Below are 19,555 nucleotides of genomic sequence, written 5' to 3' on the forward strand. Positions count from 1 at the left end.
CATAATTTTCTCCCCCAAAAATAGCTCTCTTCCCATTCAACTTTGGTTAAATGACATCAAAGCTCTAAACTGCCCTCTCTCCACCTCTAATTCGGTCAAATCCCTAGGCATCAGTATTGACCAGAATCTGAATCTCATCCCCCACATTAAAAATGCATCCAAAAGCGCTCTTTTCACCCTTTTCCATCTTAAGAAACTTAAACCTTTTATTCCTGCAGAAGATTTCAAACTTGTTGTCCAATTGCTGGTCCTCTCTAGGATTGACTATGGCAACGGCACTTTGGCGGGCACCCCTAAAATACATCTTGCTCCAATCAAATCTGTCCTCAACCTTGCTGCGAGACTCATCTCTGATTGTAGAAAATTTGATCACATCTCCCCCATCCTCAAAAATCTCAAGTGGCTCCCAATAGAAGGTAGATCAACCTACAAGATTGCCTGCATCACTCACAAAACTCTCCACCAAAACACCCGTTCTTACCTTGCAACAAAACTACACAAAGCAGGCTGCTCTAGATCCCTGAGGAGCACCAACTCCCTTGTCTTCATCCCTCCTAGACTAAAATATAAAAAAACACAATCCCGTGCGTTCTCCGGCAACGCTCCCACTATCTGGAACTCTATCCCAAAAGAAATCCGTTGCAACCCCTCCTACCCTCTCTTCAAGAAAGAACTAAAAATACTTCTTCTTAACAAATATTGGGGTATCTAATGTTTCTGACACTTTACATGAACCAAGTATTAGGATATCTTATGTAAATTGACTCCCTACCTGCTCATTCCCCTCTCCTCTACTATGAACCCCTCCTAACTCCCCCTCTCTTTACCCTCGTACTCTTACTCCCCCTCTCCTCACTCCCCTCTCCCTACTAACTTTCATTATTCATTCCCATCCCAATCTCTATCTCTATTCTCCCTGCCCCTTTTAGACATGCCGGCAATCAGTATAATTTTGTAACTCGTTCTCGCTTAAATTTTTAATCTATTTCATTGTTTTGTTTTTCTCATGCCTTGTAAAGCGCTCTGATACTCTCGGGTCCAGTAGCGCTATATATAACCTTTGAAATAAATAAATAAATAATAAATAAATAAATAAATAAACAAATGCCCGCACACAAACACCACAGAAGAAAACATTCAAATTTTACTCTTGGCTTCACAGTGAGAGTTGGTGAGAAGATGCAAATCTTTGATACTCTACCTGGCACTCAAGCCTCCTGAGCCACAATAAACTTTGCATATTCACCTGTGCAGCTCTCTCTACATCAAAAAAAAAAATCTTGTGTGCCATCTGCATGGGAGGGATTGGAACACGACAGAGAGGGGATTTGTGACAGAGAGTGGAACGTCTGCAAAAAAAGAGGGGGAGAGAGAGGATGTGGGCTGGGGTCACTCTCCAAAAGTCAGAATTATTTAAAGAAATAAAGGACCCAACCTTACTTAAGCGAGGAATATCTTGTTCCTTTACCTGGGAAAAACCTTAGTTTTGTTTTTAAAACCCTCACCCACCAGGGTTACCCCTTGGTGGCATGCTTCATCATAGGATCCTTCCCGTTCCGCTACGGAATGGGGCGTGTTGCGACCAAACGAATTACCTTTGGGTCTGGTTTGACCAGAACCACCCTTGTGGCGACACATCTCAGTCGTCACAAAAAGCTCCAACTTTCAGCGCCAGAGGTAGAGAAAGCTCTTTTCCCTCACACGGGCAAAATATCAGATTGAGCTAAGCATGGCCTCTTTTAAAGTGCGCAAGAAGCCACATTTCTTGCTAGCTCCATCAGCTGGAAAAGCCTTGTCGGATTACACTCAAGCGAGAATGATGTCCAAGAGGCTGCCCTCTATTTCCTTTTGGTAATTTAAATACTTTAAATAGTCTTTTATATACTTTTTCACATAAACATACACACATTGAGCTCTTTTGCTTTTGGTGGTAGCCACTAAGCTCAAATCTGTCTTTTGCTCACTTGTGTAAGAATTCATTAAGTGATTTAAATGCATGTTTTCACCTTGAGTATATTCTGTGCAATGGGCAGCACCTCAAAAGTGCTTAGATGTAAATTGTGTGTTAACGTTTTGAAAAAGGAGCACTTCAGTTTAGTTTTTCAGTACAAATACATTTGTGTCTGGTCTTCAATAAGCTTCATTTAGATTAAAAAGCTGCGGGTGGGGCTCTTGCCACTTACTCTCAAAATGATGCTATTTACAGGGGCCCTTCAACAAGAGTCCAGTTTTTGTCTATTCAATGGAGTTTTGCCGGGTCAACCATGGAGGTGTCAGATGGAAGTCCAGCAATGCCCACCAGGCATTATGAAAACTCCAGCATGGGGGTGGGTGTATTGTTTATATTTTTACTGAAGTTGATCTCCCATTTTGCTGGTCTGTCTTTGGGGAAAAATATAAGTAGTGACAGGCTTGTCATGTTGCTCTTGGATGTTGGACCTTTATCCACATTTATTTAGTTTTTAAGTCTGAAACACACAAGTCTGTTCTATTGTTGCACTTTCTATTTCACTTAGCAGACGTTCATCGCTGTTCTTCTTCTGTCTGATATGAACTTTGCATTTTCTTATGTGCCCCATTTCATTTTATATATCTGTATGTTCCTGCTTTTGAGTGAGCATTTTTCATTTAGGAACCGGTTCTGCATTAAGTATTGATTGCACATGTACACTTAACATTTTCATTACTATAGGTTGATAGAACATCAGTTATACATATATATGTATTAATGTGATTTAGAACATGTGATTGATGTTAGTGCAAAATAATTCATGCACTCGTTGTTCCATGTTATAAAATTCATTACTAGGTCTTATCTTTTTTTTGAGTTTCAAAAAAGAAAGTTTAAGTTAGATATACAATATGATATGACAACTGTTAGACTTGGGCCTTAGGGCAGGTTCACCCCTAATCTTTTTGCCTTTATTTGTGACCCTGTGTAGTGATTTTTGGGTCTTGGCGCACTTTTTCCCTGTGTCCCAGAGTGAAAGTGCGTGCGTGTAGTATGGCTGGCCTGCCCTCCCATAGGAATGCATGGGGAATGTGTGTGCCCTGGTAGTTCCTGATGTGTGGGGAGTGCAGGCTCGAGTTTAGTATGTATGAACTCGTGAGAATGAATGCTGCGCAATGGTATGTGCGGCTTGTATGTGTCTAGAAGGGAAGTGCTACTTCTGGACATTGATGTATGTGTGCAGTGAGGATAGTGGAGCGTGATTGGCTGGAGCTGGCTGGCATGCCAGGCTCCAGGAAGTCTGGATGGGTCTGCCCGGTGGTGAGTGTGAGATCAGCATGAGTGATGTGTGGGAGGAGTAGATCTGTGTCCTGGATGGGCTGGGTTTTCCCCACACAATGCTGGCTCCGCCCCCCTGTGGTTTGTCTAATGACCCTAGCCTCCCCAGTGAATGAAAGGGGTGGTTGGGCCATCAAGGGTACTCCCAAGCCAGCTGCAACTGGTCCCCCCCACCCTGCACCTCCTAACAAAGGAATTCGCTGTATAAAAATGGGGCTGTGTCCCCACAGAAATTGTTCTACTTTTGGATCCTTGCCAGAGGGGGCTGCTGCTGCTGCTGGGGCCAAGAGGACCGCCACTTGGCTTGTCTCCCTGCCTGGAGACCCAGTGTGCTGGCTCTGGCCCTGCCCTGCCCCTCTGCCTGCCTCCAGTCCCTGCTGGAGCTTTTGCTTTTGCTTAGAGTGCCTGGAGGCGCTCTTATTTGATTTATAGCGCTTTCCTGGTACCCCAGCGCTCAATAGCGCTTTGCTGATATTTCTAGCGCTAGGAGCGCTTTTCTTTAGCCCCAAAGCGCTGGGTGCGCTTTATTTCTATTATAGCGCTGTGGAGCGCTTTTGCCGCTTTTTGGCATTAGCGAGTGCCACCTCGCTTTACTTTTGATTTTGAGCGCCGGTGCCCACCCGGCATTGCCCCGTTGTGGGATTTTGTAAATACCTCGAGGGAGCCCACTCCTCGGGTACTGGGAGCCCGCCTGCCTACCTAGTACGGGCCGCCGCGCTGCCCGCGACGACCCGGAAGTGCTGGAACCGTCAGCCAATCGCTGCGCGGCCCGGGAGAGGCGATCCGGAAGTCCCGCCCCCGGAGCCGAGCAGCGAGGAAGGAAGCAGCCGGCTCTGTCCTCGAGGCTCCCAGAGTGAAAGGGAGCCCCGCGCTGACCAGAAGAGGAGACGCATCCGGCCCCAGAGACCCGGTGAGTGCGGGGGCGTTTACCTTTGTGTCCCGAGCGGCCCCAGTTGGCAGAGGGCCGCTCCCACGACGCCCGCATTTGTGTTGTGTGGAGCCCCGAGGCTCCTGGGAGGCATTTCTTCGAGCCCGAGAGGCTCTTAGGGCATTGTTAATTCCCGAGTCCCCCGTGAGGGACTCCAACGACCGCCCTGAATATATTTACGAGCCCCGAGGCTCGAGGGGGCATATCTTATTATTGAGCCCTGAGAGAGGCTCTGGGGGCATTTTCATTATTTAGAGAGCGCTGAAGCTCTAGATTGCGCATTTGCTTTGCGAGCCCCTGAGAGGCTCCTTGCCCACTTGTTCTCAAGCCCACCTGGCTCCAACGTTTGCCTATCTGCTATTTACAACTGTCCAGCACTTAGTGGACAGTTGCTACGTTTAGGCTTTGTGTTCTGTGCTGCCTGCGCAGCCTTCCCTGACATTGAGACTCAGGGCATTCCAGCCCTTTCGAGGCCAGTTGGCCTGAGGGACATTGCTAGTATTGTGCTACGTGCACCCTGCGCAATTTATGATTTACTGCTATGTGATTTCTGCGCAAATGTTCTACCTGCACCTCTGAATGTGTTTTAATGTTTCATGTGCAATTGTTTGTTATTACCTTTGCTAAAAGTGACCTGCTTAGGTGATTCTTTATGTTTTTATTCCCCTTTGCTAAAAGTGACCTGCTTAGAGGATTGTTGGTGTCATTACCTTTGCTAAATGTTACTTGCCTAGGTGATTATTTTAGGTTTCCTTCCCTTTGCTAAATGTGACTTGCTTAGGTGATAGGTTTTCCTTCCATAGGTCCTGATGATAAGGTCCTAGTTCCCTGCGTGATTTCCCTACAGTGTTTAGGGTGGCGTAGGAGGTATTTTCCCTTTACCAGTAGTTACTGGTTGTATGCTATATTCACTATTTCTGTGTTACAGTCATTGTATGTTGATGTGCTAAAGTGTTATACCTACAAGTATTATTTCTAACAAGTGCATACCCCTGACAGTGGTCCAGGTGGCCCTGTCCTGTACATAATCCCTTGTGTGTGTTATCTAATGTGTTTTTACTATAATACAAAGGCTATTTTTATATAACCTTGTGTGGAGTTTCCTTTGTGGTGGGCCTTTGGTTGTTGTCGCTGGGGTGCGCGCGCAAACGCTTTACACATCGCCTCTGAGATTAGCCTTGCTGCTCGCGCCACGTTACCTAGAGGGTGAGCGGGGGTTATCTTGGTGTGTGACCCCCTTGCCCTGACCTTGGAAGTGGTGGTCTCTGACTGACCTTGGCGCAAGCCTTGGCCAGCCAGAGGTCCCGTTTCTAACAACAACATATGATTATACATGAATTAATCAAAACAAAAGTTACAGAGCACAATCACTGTTAAGTTAGTTTACGGATCTTGTTGTCAGTCGTTTTTAATAAATTCAACACGATGCAATATATACAATACAAAAAGTATTCATAAAACGTACGAAAGGCAAAAGTTGTGTAAAGTCTTGATGATGTTAACACGAGGTGTATATCGTGGATGCTGACAACCGACACGTGGTTCGTCGTGTATACAACTTTTTCAAGGCTGTTAAAACAATGCGCATTCCAACGCTCAATATTATTCAGCAAATGTTTATTTACATGTTATAATACCTTAGTTATTGTATAATACCAAAGAAAGAGAAGAGAAAAGAAAAAACACAGATATTCTCTGAAAGCCAGCTACAACATATGATCAGATCTAAAAACTAAATTTGTGTTAAAAAGAGTGTTAATAGCCCCACTAAAATGTTATAAAATCCTTAGAATCACCCGTGAGTAGAAAGTGATAAACAACAAAGAAACAAACAATGAGGAAAAGAGCGGAAGGCAGAGACCCAGATAAAATTGTATTGTGGTTTGGAAAAAAATAGATAAATATAAATTATAAAAGAAGAGAAAGAAGTAACCTAGAAAAAGTTCTCTAGGGATTCAAATCGCTGTGCACTTTAGTGGTGTTTAAAAAGTATATACCTTGAAGAGTTTGATAGTAGATGGTAGATGAGTTCCTTAGATCCCTCAATTGTTCTGGATGCACAACAGCAAGAGTAACGATCCAGAATCTGAATTTTTTTATTCGAAAACAAGACTTGATATAGAAATTTAAAGTGAATTAATGGAGAATAATAATGCCCTAATCAAGAAATCAGCTAGTTTTCCACCCTCTGGCAATTCAACATGACTACACAGTGTTGGCCTTCTCCACTTGTCAGGAGTTTCACATTTATCATTGTTTAGTGTATACCCTGAAACAGAGGAGTATTCTGCAGCACACATAGAAAGAGGAAAAGGCCTCCCAGGATTGTTACATGCCCCTTCTTGCACACAAACAATCTGCTGACAACACAGGCACCCTTGCACCATGGTGCATGGGTCCCGCATTGGTGCTAACTTTGATTTTTGACCTTGATCGTTTGAATAGCGTTCTTGTTCTTTTTAAATGATGAGTTCATGTTATGTTTTAATAGATGATATATAACAAGATATGTCTCTCTTGTCTCTTAATAAATTGAGCATTGGTTTATTAAGTGCATCAATGATGTAAACAAATAATACGCAATGTGTCTAATAATGTTCTTTCCAAGAAAATACCAGGAAGGGGTATTATGTCTTGTAGTTGGCTTTATATAGATTAGACACTAAGTTACAATTTGGCACATGGAGTTTATACATATGTATGTTTTTTATAACTGTATTAGATATGTTATGAGTAATTTACATTCATTGTCTTAATATAGGGAGTTTTTTTCTGCAATGAAATACTCTGTCCTGATGATGGTCTACATGACGATTGCCCTCTAGACCGAAACGTCGACACTTCATTCATCATCTTCAGTCACGTTGCTTTGGCACCAACATACGATCATTCTTTATTAATTATTTTTGGTTGTTTGTTTAATCCACCAGGAGTTGATGTTTTTTCTGTTATGAATTGCAGTGAAACATTTGTCTACCTCTGTTCATAACTATTGCCTTGATTTATTTCCTATTACTGTCTTCCTGATTATCTGAGTAAATATATATTCTTTGAAACTTTTATCTCTGTGTGCTCCATTTACTTACCTTCCCATTGATTTACTTCAAAGGCATAATTAAGTTCATATCCTGTGGATTCTTTTTGAGTGTGTTACCCTAGTACGACTCACAACTTAGTCTAATCTCTGAGTGAATAAAATCCCTTGTAGCATACCTTGACTTTAATCATACAGTGCCCAAGCCTACAAGGGTTTATTGGGTTTTCCCCTGCTTACAACACGTTATATGCGCAGATCTCCATCTGCTGTGGGTCACTTTTACAAGTGGTTATTCTTCGGCGAGACTGTTTTTCTCCCACCTCTGTACTTTTGTATTTATTAGGTATTTCTGAACTTGACTATTTACATGTCTGAAGCCGAGACTCTCTCTTATACCGATGAATACATTCTGAAGATTTCATCTGGACCCTCTCTATTGGGAACGAAAGGGCCTGCCGTTCCCTTACCCTATGAATCTGATCTTGGTCATTTAGAGAGACTACGTAAAAAATTGGTACGCACTGAGTTGCATGCTAAGTTCCTTACAGACTGTCTCAATGCCAATATAATTCCGACTGGTCTCCAGATTAGGAATATTCCAATTATTTTCACAGAGGACGAAGACTTCAAGCTACATTTTAGCTTCGCCTCTAATAAATGCTCACGCACCTGGATGGTGCTGAGTATTGAGACTGCCCTCAAACACATTAAAACTCTTGTGAAAGAAATTGAGGAACTTGAATTGAAAATTAACTCTGATTCCAGTATTGTTAATGCTAAAGCCTTACTGGATAAGATAGCTTTAACCATCAAGGATTTTGAAGCCTTTAACTCCCAGAAGAAAACCAGCAAACTTCAATTAGACATCAAAAGATACAATAACGAAAGGACTTATCCTTATCTTAACAAAGACTTCTACCAACCCCAAGGGCATCAACAAGGTCCTTTCCATGGTCAACAGAAAATGATCACTTTTTCAGGCACTGACACAGATTCAGACAACGAAAGGGGCCCGATCACCAACAAAGGGCTGGACAAGAACAACCATCCACCTCGAGACAGTCTTTTTTAGGGCAAGGCCAGAGGGGACAAGGCCCTCCACCCCGAGGCCAACAATCACGCAGAGGATGGGGTCGCAACAACTACACCCCAGGGTTCCGACGCACGAGGAACCAATACTACGAGTGGTAGAAGACAATGCAAGTCTACCAATTTTCAATCTCTCTAAACATTCTTTATCTGCTACTGAAATATCTGTCCTCTCACATGGTCTTTCCTTTGTTCCCACACATAAGAACGATCTGTTCTCGACAAAGTTAGAACTATACAAGTTCTTTAGAGCTATTCGCCTTAAAAATTTCTTTGCGAATAGAAATAGTATCTTCCCTATTGATGTGACAGGCCTACATCCCACCTCAACTTTCTTTCCAGCAAACAACCTGGTAGCGAAAGAAATTATTACCTTTGAAAATTTAGTAATGACTCAAATTGAACATCTATTCAGACACCCTAAATGGGTTCCTTACAATCTCAATAAATCACAACAACAGGCACTATTTCATCTACAATCCCTCCCTGATACCATCTTCAAACCAGCTGACAAAGGTGGGGGTATTGTTCTCTGGGATGAGAAAGCCTATAATTTGGAACTACAAAAACAACTATCCGTAGTTTCCAATTACCAGAGGTTATCGTGCAATCCAACACCAAAACTTGAGAAGAAAATCTTAGATCTATCAACAACTGGCGTGAATGGAGGTTGGTTAGGCGAAAAAGAGGCAGCCTTTCTCATCAATAAGGCACCTACGGTTCCAGCAATCTACATACTGCCCAAAATTCATAAAAATCAAACGACCCCTCCGGGACGTCCAATTGTGTCAGGTTGCAATTCCATCTTAAAACTCCTGGCACAATATGTTGATTTTTTTATTCGTCCCTTTGCAACAGAGAATAAGAATTACATCAGGGACACAATGGCAGTGATCAACAATGTAGAAAACATCCCTTTTGACAGTGAAAATGAACTTTTGGTGTCCATGGACATTGAAAGTCTATATACCAACATTCCACAAGAGGATGTATTAACTATTCTACTGTCATTATTGGAAAGTAGACCAAGACCACATAGAGTTCCATCCGATTTTATTATTGATTGCCTAAGAATTCCTCTATGTGAAAAAAATTTCATATATGACAGAACCTTTTATCAACAACTTAAAGGTGTGGCTATGGGCGCAGTCTTTGCGCCGGACATAGCGAACATCTATGTATCTGACTTTGAGGAGAAATATATCTATGACACCAATAATCCATATACAGTCCATCTGCGATGTTGGCTACGGTACATAGATGATATTTTCTTCATCTGGCGTGGTAACTCAGCAGAACTCACTGAGTTTCATAAATGGATTAATTCGAAGAACATCAACCTCCAATTTACGATGGTTTCGAATAACTTAAGCATTGATTTTTTAGACATTTCCATCAAATCTGGTGAGGATAAAACTCTGTATACAACCTTGTTTACTAAGCCTACTGCCAAAAACACCCTGTTGAAATACAACAGCTGTCATCCTCAAGCGCTCCGTGACGGTCTACCCTTTGGACAATTCCTGCGCTTGCGCAGGAATTGTTTCAAAAGAACTGACTATTTTAGGGAAGCACAACAACTTAAAGAAAAACTGCTCGCGCGAGGATATCCTAAAAAGCTTTTGAAACGCTCATTAAAACGAGCGTGGTACAATGACCGTGAATCGCTCCTCCAAGTTAAAGTCAAGACAACCGAACCCAAACTTGTCTGTGTCACTACTTTTGGGACATCTAGTAATTCCATTAAGAAAGTGGTTTCCAAACATTGGTCGCTTCTCTCAGATCTTCCAGAACTAGTCGAGAAACCGATGTTTGCCTTCAAAAGAGGCAGAAATCTCAGGGACAGACTAGTCCGTGCCTACAATGACAAAGAATCCAATTTGGTTGACAACATGAGGCAACTAAGTCCACTACAGGGACACTATAAATGTAATCATTGTGCAGCCTGTGCTACCACAGCGAACATCAAACAATTCAGCCTCAACAACAAAACCTTCCTGCTTAAAAATTTCTCAAACTGCAATACAACTAATGTTGTTTATTGCATCAAGTGTCCATGTGGCCTGAATTATTTTGGCAAAACGACTCAGCCAATTAAGAAAAGAATTTTACAACATCAATCCAGAATTCGTTGCCTAACTGAGAATGCCCCACTTGTGGACCATTTTTCCGCAAAAAATCACAGTGAGAAAGATCTACACTGGTGGGTGGTTGAGGTAGTGAAACCTACAATCAGACAGCCCAATGTCGACCACTTATTGACACTGAAAGAGCAACGCTGGATTTGTCTAGCAGATTCAGTTAAATTCGGCCTTAATTCCTGCACTGAAAGGCATGCATTGGCCTGCCTTGTCTAATTCCTGTACTATAGGGCATGCATTGCCATCCTGGCCTAAAGGTACAATTTTCCCTGTGCGATTAGTTTTATCACAAACATTCACATGCTCATTTTAATTTCGATTTTCCTGTAAATATGTGTTTTAATAGGTTGAAATGTCACTTGAAATTCACTTAAGTTCTTTTCACTTGGCAATTTGCTTTCATTATCGACTGCTAATTGCCGATGGGGATCACCAATATGATTCATATATAATAGCTATTTCTCTACCCCTTTCCAAGATGGCGACCGTTGTCTTTTAGTCTCGATAGTCGCGCAATAAATAAGGTCAACACTTCAGATCGTTTTCGGACTGATTTAATGCTATAGTTCTAGATTTCCACTTGAACTCTTTCAGTAAATACCTCTATACAGAACCTACGCGAATGAGACATGCCTTTCCTCATCCAACATGGCGAACTCTGTTTTCCGCGTTTACTTGTCTAATGCAGCTTTATGCCAATTCATTAGTCAAACATATACTTCCGTTCGAGGGGTTTAAATTATCCATTGCCGGGTCACTCTCAGTTACTGCTGAATTTAAATGCTGATACAAGCCGCGACCCGTGAGACTGTCTCTAAGTAAGTCCATCTACGTAATTGCTCTGGTACTTGGTAATAATTAAAAATGTTTTCTTGATTAGTCGGTCAAATGTTCTAAAACAGCGACCGCTTCACAAATTAGTATGATACTATAGGTTAATGTGTTGAAGCTAAAATTCTCTCTAATATTATGAACAACTAGATTGATTTTTTCTGTTATATCGGTATAACCAACTGAAATATAAGAGCGGTCTTTTAGAAACGCTATGCTTATTTTTCATAGAATAACTGTATAACGCTGCTCTACTAGAGTGCTCACCGAGAATTGGCCAACTGATGTGGTCCGTTTCTCCAAACTTAAGGTAGGCCTCTATAAATAAACGATAGACCAAGGGCTGTCCACCTTTTGATTTAGATCATTGTATACTGATGGAGGCTCTGTATCTTTTCAGTTCTGATTTCAACATCGTGCCCAACTGTTACCTAATTTATTTGGCCACAGTTTCTTCATATCTAAGGTAGGCGTCCTTGAATAAATATAATTCATAGGTCTTGTTAAGTCTGTTCATTACTAGAAGTTCAGTATTCTCCAGACCTCTGTTTGATACCATATTCATTATTGTCAGCTACTTCACCATGGCACATTTTTATGAATTTCAGGTGACAAAACAACTTTGATTTTTGACCTTGATTGTTTGAATAGCGTTCTTGTTCTTTTTAAATGATGAGTTCATGTTATGTTTTAATAGATGATATATAACAAGATATGTCTCTCTTGTCTCTTAATAAATTGAGCATTGGTTTATTAAGTGCATCAATGATGTAAACAAATAATACGCAATGTGTCTAATAATGTTCTTTCCAAGAAAATACCAGGAAGGGGTATTATGTCTTGTAGTTGGCTTTATATAGATTAGACACTAAGTTACAATTTGGCACATGGAGTTTATACATATGTATGTTTTTATAACTGTATTAGATATGTTATGAGTAATTTACATTCATTGTCTTAATATAGGGAGTTTTTTTCTGCAATGAAATACTCTGTCCTGATGATGGTCTACATGACGATTGCCCTCTAGACCGAAACGTCGACACTTCATTCAACATCTCCAGTCACGTTGCTTTGGCACCAACATACGATCATTCTTTATTAATTATTTTTGGTTGTTTGTTTAATCCACCAGGAGTTGATGTTTTTTCTGTTATGAATTGCAGTGAAACGTTTGTCTACCTCTGTTCATAACTATTGCCTTGATTTATTTCCTATTACTGTCTTCCTGATTATCTGAGTAAATATATATTCTTTGAAACTTTTATCTCTGTGTGCTCCATTTACTTACCTTCCCATTGATTTACTTCAAAGGCATAATTAAGTTCGATATCCTGTGGATTCTTTTTGAGTGTGTTACCCTAGTACGACTCACAACTTAGTCTAATCTCTGAGTGAATAAAATCCCTTGTAGCATACCTTGACTTTGATCAGGCTACCAAAATGGCACCAGCACTGTGGAAACAGACAGGAATGCACCATATTAGAGAAATACGGTGCATTCCTTCCCTTTCTCTTTAACGTGGGGCAGCACAGCGAGGTAACTTGCTGTACTGCCCTACGCCAAATCCCCATAAATGAAGGCCTTAGATGCAAGAACAACCTCCTTCTAGAAATCCCCTTATTTCAAACCACACAAGACCTCCTTAAGTCCCTCACAGGAGACACCTCGTTGATCTGGAACCCTCTGTCTGCCGGAACCAGACTGCACAACTTGTCTCTCATTCCGCCACCTTCTAAAGACGCATATGTTTAGATTGTACATAACGCCTTCATCACAGTTGCCATTGGTATCCGATTCTTTGTTCAATGAAACTGTGTTCATGCTTTACTAACACATCTCCCTGTCCTTCCTCCCTCCACGGTCTCTTCATTTCTACTCCTGCACTTTCACTTTCCTTATCTCCATCCTTTTACTTCTGACCCTGTTCTTCCCTTCTCCCCCATTGCATCGTGCGCCCCAAGTATTCCCAACTCATGACCCCTTCCTTGTCTTGTTCCTCCTCAACCCCTTATCCTATCTCCGCTACTCCTTCTACCCCATACCTAGCAAACCTCACACTTCTCACTCTTCGACTGACCCTTACCCCTTCCCATCTGTTGCATCCCCTTAACTTCCACCTTTATCCTTTCTCTCTTTCTTCAGAAACCCCCACCTTTTTCCGCTGTTCATTTTATTTTGATGAACAACCTTTGGTGATCATGCACCATATACATGTAAATAAATAAATAAATGTAGAATCACAGAATAACCCTCCTTGCTCCTGTGGTTGGATAGTGTTGCCCCTTGAGTGCCCCCTAACAAGAGGTCCAGGCATTCAAGAGCAGATGAGTCAGTAAACACAAAACAAGATGCTCTGTGGATGCAGACAGGTTCTTATATGTCCCGACCAATGTGTCCCAAAGACTCAACCTTGTTAAACACCTCAGGAACGCTGCAACTCTGGAGGAATTCAGAAAAGGACTCAATACATGGTTGTTCAAATGTACAAAGCACCGAGAAGCAGCTATTAACTCCAGCGCCTTGAGACGGTCACAGGTGATTTGCCGCACTTTATAAATCCAGGATTGATTGATTGATTGAACCTTACCCTTACATAATGTGCACAGGCTTGCCTCTTTGGCGATAACATACAATTCTGCACCAACACCAAGAACAGAAAGGTCTCCATCTGAATAATGTACAAATGCACCTAACTTTAGAGCATAAGAGAAATCTTACAGATCTAACCATAGAATGTAAGAGAGAATTTACCAGATAATTGGTACAAAACTATATTAATAAAAGAAGTATCTTTGCAGGGCAGGACCACCATCTTGAACTGCACAACTGACAGATTAAGACTCGGGCAAAGCCCCTTAAGATCAGGGTGGCACACAGAGCCATTCAAACTGCCAATGTTGCCACCACCTGATTTCTTTTTTTAACGTTTATTAATTTTAAGAAGAAAATAACATTACAGTTCAGTAACTTGTCCCATCCGCCCACCCCCTAAAGAAGGAGAGAGATTTAAATCTCACCGGGTGCAAATAGATATACATCCATCCGTGACTTTGGATCACTCAGACAGCATAATTAAAACTATTGCATCACATTACAGCAGCTAAACATCACAAACACATCTAAAGAGTATTAATCAACTATCCCCTCCACAGCTCGTCCCAGTTCAGGGTCTGCCATTTCCTGTTGTAGCTGGACATCTACTAAGTCTATTTCATCCTTCCTCCCTGCACCACTCCATTGTAAACCAAGCTATGATGTATGCTTCCACCTGATTTCTTAAAAAAAATTAAGCACTTTCTGGTCTATAAAGGCAACAGCGAATCGGACAAGGTCAACCAGGTATTGCCAATTTAAGAAAGCGGAGACGTTGCCTGAACATCAGCGGTATCACTGAAAATTTGGGTGGGATAACCTCATGAGGGGTCAAGTTCTTTACTCTATGGCTATATCTTCATAATGGTCTCTCCAGCTTATCAAAACCAGAATTATATCACAAAAATCAAACAGCAGCTCCATAGGTGTCTTCTTTATTCAAGGATGTATTCTTATTCATCTATTTAACACGATCTATCTCTGTAGTCACTACTTTGCCATCAGACGGTACCTATAGTACAGTATACTTCATTTTCTGTTGATAGTTGCCATATGGGTTACCTGCTTAACTGCGTACATGGTACGCTCAACCCGTGACTACAGGCTCACCAGTGCTCCATCATCATCGTTATCATCATAGTCATCATCATCCCCCGACTATTTTCCTCCCTGAGACCTGGATTTACACAGAGGGCTTAACCACTCCTAAAAACCACCCTCCCTCCCTCTTCTGTTACTTATCCCTTAATGATATAAAGTATATCAGGACCTACCTTCCACGGGCCCAACATGGAAGAAAAAACTCATCTCCTGCCTGAACAGAAACAGACTCTTGCATGAAGATACTTCTCTCCAATTACAACAATATCCTCCTAAACAGATTTCTCATGAACACTCCAGCCCTCACACCACCAACTCCTATCTTTTTTTGGAATGACACTGCACACTGTTGGTGCACTATTCAAAGTGAACATGCCAACCAACTATCACCCCCAGGTAAGATCGGCTACTTCTTGGCAATTTCACCTTGGCACTCAATATTCAACATCAACAACCCCTATAGTCACAACCCCTCTCACATAACTCACAAAAACTCACAGAAACCCATTGCCTACGGCAGCATCTATTATACCACAAAGAAATCCTCAGGCTAAAAACTTTGAACATACAAAATAATCACCATTTGACTGATTCAATATATTCCCCAAAATTGGAAACAAGCTTTTAACTCACACTATCTACAATTCACCTTTTCATAACTGTCACAGGACTACACACCTGGATATCACCAAACATTTGAAACATTTGAAATCTTAAAATCAAGGTAGGAGCATATGTACGCAGTTGGCTCAGGAACAACACCACCTCAGCCGAAAGCCCTGAACACACCCCGTTACACCCTTGATAAGGCTAAAAATGTATTCTTTAAAACCATATGATCTCACTTAAGTTTCCCTACGATGACTTGCAGACACCACTTTTAAAATTCTCTTTTAACCACGCTCACTCATCAATCACCCTCATATATCGGTTAATACTTTGCTATACATGTTTAAAAAATTTCTCCATTCTACACCCTGCACCACCTCCACCCTCCTCCACCCCGACTGCGCCTCCATCCCACTCAGACTCATTCCAGTATAAAAAGTCATAAACCATTCTTGTGACCCATTGGATATTTTAGTTCTCAGACCATCAAATATCTTGCTTCCAATTGTTTAATTTAATTTAATTTAATTTAATTTAATTTAAATATGTTGCTTCCAATTGTTGTCATTATATGACCTCCCTATTAAAGTGTCCCTCACATCTAACCTATAAAAACCTATTTATCCCCCCCACCAATTGTACCACAAGCGCCCACTCCATGGACACTGCACCTGTGTTCCTAACTTGCTTCCTCACAACTGATCATGATAACCACCTCTCTTCCATCCCATAATCGCAGACCTACCACCACCCTTCACACAGTTTGTTGCCCTACATTACAATCTTCTCCCCACTCACAAGGCATCTCCAGTCTGGGGTTTGATGATGCTGGATCCTCTTCCTCAATACTGGGTCTCCAAGACATAAAGCCCCACTCCATTTCCAGTGAGCGTATTATTAGGATTTGCACAACAGCAGCTCTTATTTTCATTATCATCACATCCTCGAAGATATTATCTCCTCATCTGGGTTCTCCATCACTTTTATGCTGACGACGCTCAAATAATTTTCTCTTTTTCTAGTTTTTATCCCATCTGCAGATGTGCCAAGGGCTGTCTCACTACCGCCTGATGTTGGGCGGTGACTGTCACTCATCCACAACTGAAGTCCTATTGATCGATGCCTCATAAGCACCCATGTCGGTAGCACACCCAATCTAAAACCACCCACCCCCCACAATCTGAGATTCTTCTCCTCTCCAAGAAAACTTGGGGCTCTTTTTAGTCCCCTCATGAAAAGGAAATCCTACATCATCAACATAGCAGTCTGGTTCTAGTTGTGGAAGATATGCAATGTCTACTCTCTCATCCCATTGCACACAGCCGAGACCCTCGTTAGTGCACTACTGCTCAATAGGCTTGGCTACAGCAATCGTTTGCTCGTGAGCCCCCAACTTTACTACTTTGTACTTCTCCCAGTAGTGCTAACCTTTTTGGAACATCTTTCCAGCCAGAACCCTATCTCATCATGCATTTGCCACGCGGGTTTGCTCTTCTACAGACCTCTGACCCGTTAAGGCATTGAATGTAATGGACCCTACTGACCTCTCAGACACCCCACCTTGCTACACACCTACTCAGTATCTCAGGTCTACCAACCATAACCTTCTTATTACATCTAAACCTCAACCTCCTCCAGTTTCTGCCCACTTGGCTGCCTACAGAGAGCCCCCTTTGCACCGAGCTTTAGAGATACAGGGTCTACAAGACTTTCATCCTCCCAGGTTCATCAAAAGGTTATTTTGAAAGAGTAAACACCTACACAGTGAATGCCTCCATGAACTTAGCTGGACAGTTGCCTTATGGGAATGGCAGAAGCATGTGATTGATCTGTGCTGATTAAGGAATCTCAGAACATGCTGGGCAAAGGTATCTTGGGGAGAGCAAGAGATGGATGAAATTTATAGCCAAGGCTGTGATGAACAAATCTAGTGAGCACAAAGAAGCGAAGAGGGGGAAATCTAGGTGAACCTTAACAGTTCTCCCTGCAGCTCCTGCTTAACCAAGAATGTGGGTTCAAAGGTTAGGTTCAGGTTTAAAGATACACTTTGGTCAAATGGTTGGTTGGAACAACTTCACCTGCATCCTCAACAATCATAACTTCACACGTGAAAGTAAGAACAGCAAGTCGTATTGCACAATATATCACATACTGGATCATCCATACATTAATGATTAAAATATTAAAGCAATTCTAACATACATAAAAAACAAGGTTGAGGAAGGGAGATTGTAGAAGTGAGGTTGTATCCTGATTGAAACACGAGTGAAAAGGGCATTTAATATGGATCGCGTGTCAGACTGTTAGAGGATCATTTTAAGGGTTTCTGGTATAATGCCGAGCCTGTCCATCTCGACTGGGAGGGACGTTTTACAGAAATAGTGACTCTTGTAACCGACTTGCCAACCACTGTCATTGACCAGCCACCATCACCGGCAACCAATATCATAACCGAAAAATGCTTTGAAGTCCACTGCAGCCCACACACAGATGCATTGACTTGATATTATTATCAGGGTGGTGACTTAATAAAAGGAGAAACTATATCCTCTATCAGCAGAAGTCACATGTAATGGAGGAAAGTGCAAGTATGTGTAATGAGTAGGTCTTTGAGGTGAATTGCATAGTTCTCCTTACCATGAAAGTCATACTGAAGATGAGATCTGTGGATCAACCAATATCCTAGAGATGGAGGAAAAATATTCGCATCAGTTTGTAAAGTCGCAGACTTTGTCGTGGTCAATGCTCCTACTTGCAACTCCAGCCTGCATTGATGATAGAAGATCTAAGGGGTGATGGAAAACACCTGGAGTGCTCCTGGGCTTGAGACTCTGGTAGCCCAAAGCAGAGCCCGCTGGGCGCCTTCTCTCAGCTTAGGATTGCTCAGGATGAGGACCAGTGAATGCAGGGATGGGTAGGCGCTGATCACCACCGCACAAAGAAGGCTTTGCCAGCTGTCATTCGGTAGGATCCCAGAGGCAGTGAAATTGATGCTGGTTACAAAGCAGGCGTAGAAGAGGAAAAAGATGATCATGACCAACACTGCTCTGCAATGCGCCTTTATCGAAGGATTTCTAAATCCACCCATTTCACTGCCTTTCATCCGCAGGGCGTGGCGCCTAAGAGAGTTGACTAGGAGGGCAGCCGCAAGACAGAAGAGGTAAAAAGGGAGTGAGGACCCCAGGGTGCAGACTAGGGTCCAAGATAAGTAATTAATGTTGGAAGCAAATGCAGGCGCTGTGTTATTTTCTGAGGAAGGTTTGGTCATGTTGCCAAATATCTTGTCAATGTCCAGACACGAAGTCAGGCTGAAGGCCAATGACACCAGCAGGGATCCCAGGAGCAGGAAGGGCAGCAGCTTGGAGAATCTGATCTTCAGGAAGGAGAAGGCCACGTTGGTGAAGTTTGCAATCTTGACACAGTAATAAACGCAGAGCCAGGTGGCACACCAGAGGCTTGAGAAGTTGAACAACAACCAGACGACCATGAATGACTTATAGCCTGACACCTGCTTCATACTGTCTGAGTATAAAAATTGTAGATTATCGTTGATTATCAATAGGACCTGGAAGCCAAAGCGGGTCAAGCCCAGACTGCCCAGAATAATGTTGAATGGGCGGCTGGATGGTGTCTTAAAATAGTCCGTGGCATTCACAGTGACGAGGAAGCCATTGGCTGCAATACCAATGGTGAACTCTATCCATAACACAACCATTACAAGCTGCAACATTCGGAGATCGCATGATGGCACTGCAGACGCAATCCCACTGCTTGCTTCGAGTGGATGTCCTGGCCACTTTGTAGTAAAGGAAGCTGCTGTAGAGCACACACTAGTAGGTCCTTCTTCTTGATAGAATGAAACAAATGCCCGCACACAAACAACACAGAAGAAAACATTCAAATTTTACTCTTGGCTTCACAGTGAGAGTAGGTG

General features: G+C 42.1%; 1 protein-coding gene across 1 annotated transcript; it reads right to left on the reverse strand.

Annotated features, from left to right (window-relative positions):
• Nucleotides 1-18,406: 18,406 nt before the first annotated feature.
• Nucleotides 18,407-19,351, reverse strand: LOC144769978 (taste receptor type 2 member 2-like). Its single transcript, XM_078654172.1, has one exon. The coding sequence runs from the start codon at nt 19,349-19,351 to the stop codon at nt 18,407-18,409; it is 945 nt and encodes a 314-aa protein (XP_078510298.1).
• Nucleotides 19,352-19,555: the final 204 nt, after the last annotated feature.

Source organism: Lissotriton helveticus, chromosome 7 (assembly GCF_964261635.1).
Source record: "Lissotriton helveticus chromosome 7, aLisHel1.1, whole genome shotgun sequence".
NCBI lineage: Eukaryota > Metazoa > Chordata > Amphibia > Caudata > Salamandridae > Lissotriton > Lissotriton helveticus.

Excerpts from the sequence above, each read along its gene's own strand:
- LOC144769978 (XM_078654172.1), bottom strand. The coding sequence starts at position 19,351 with ATGTTGCAGCTTGTAATGGTTGTGTTATGGATAGAGTTCACCATTGGT.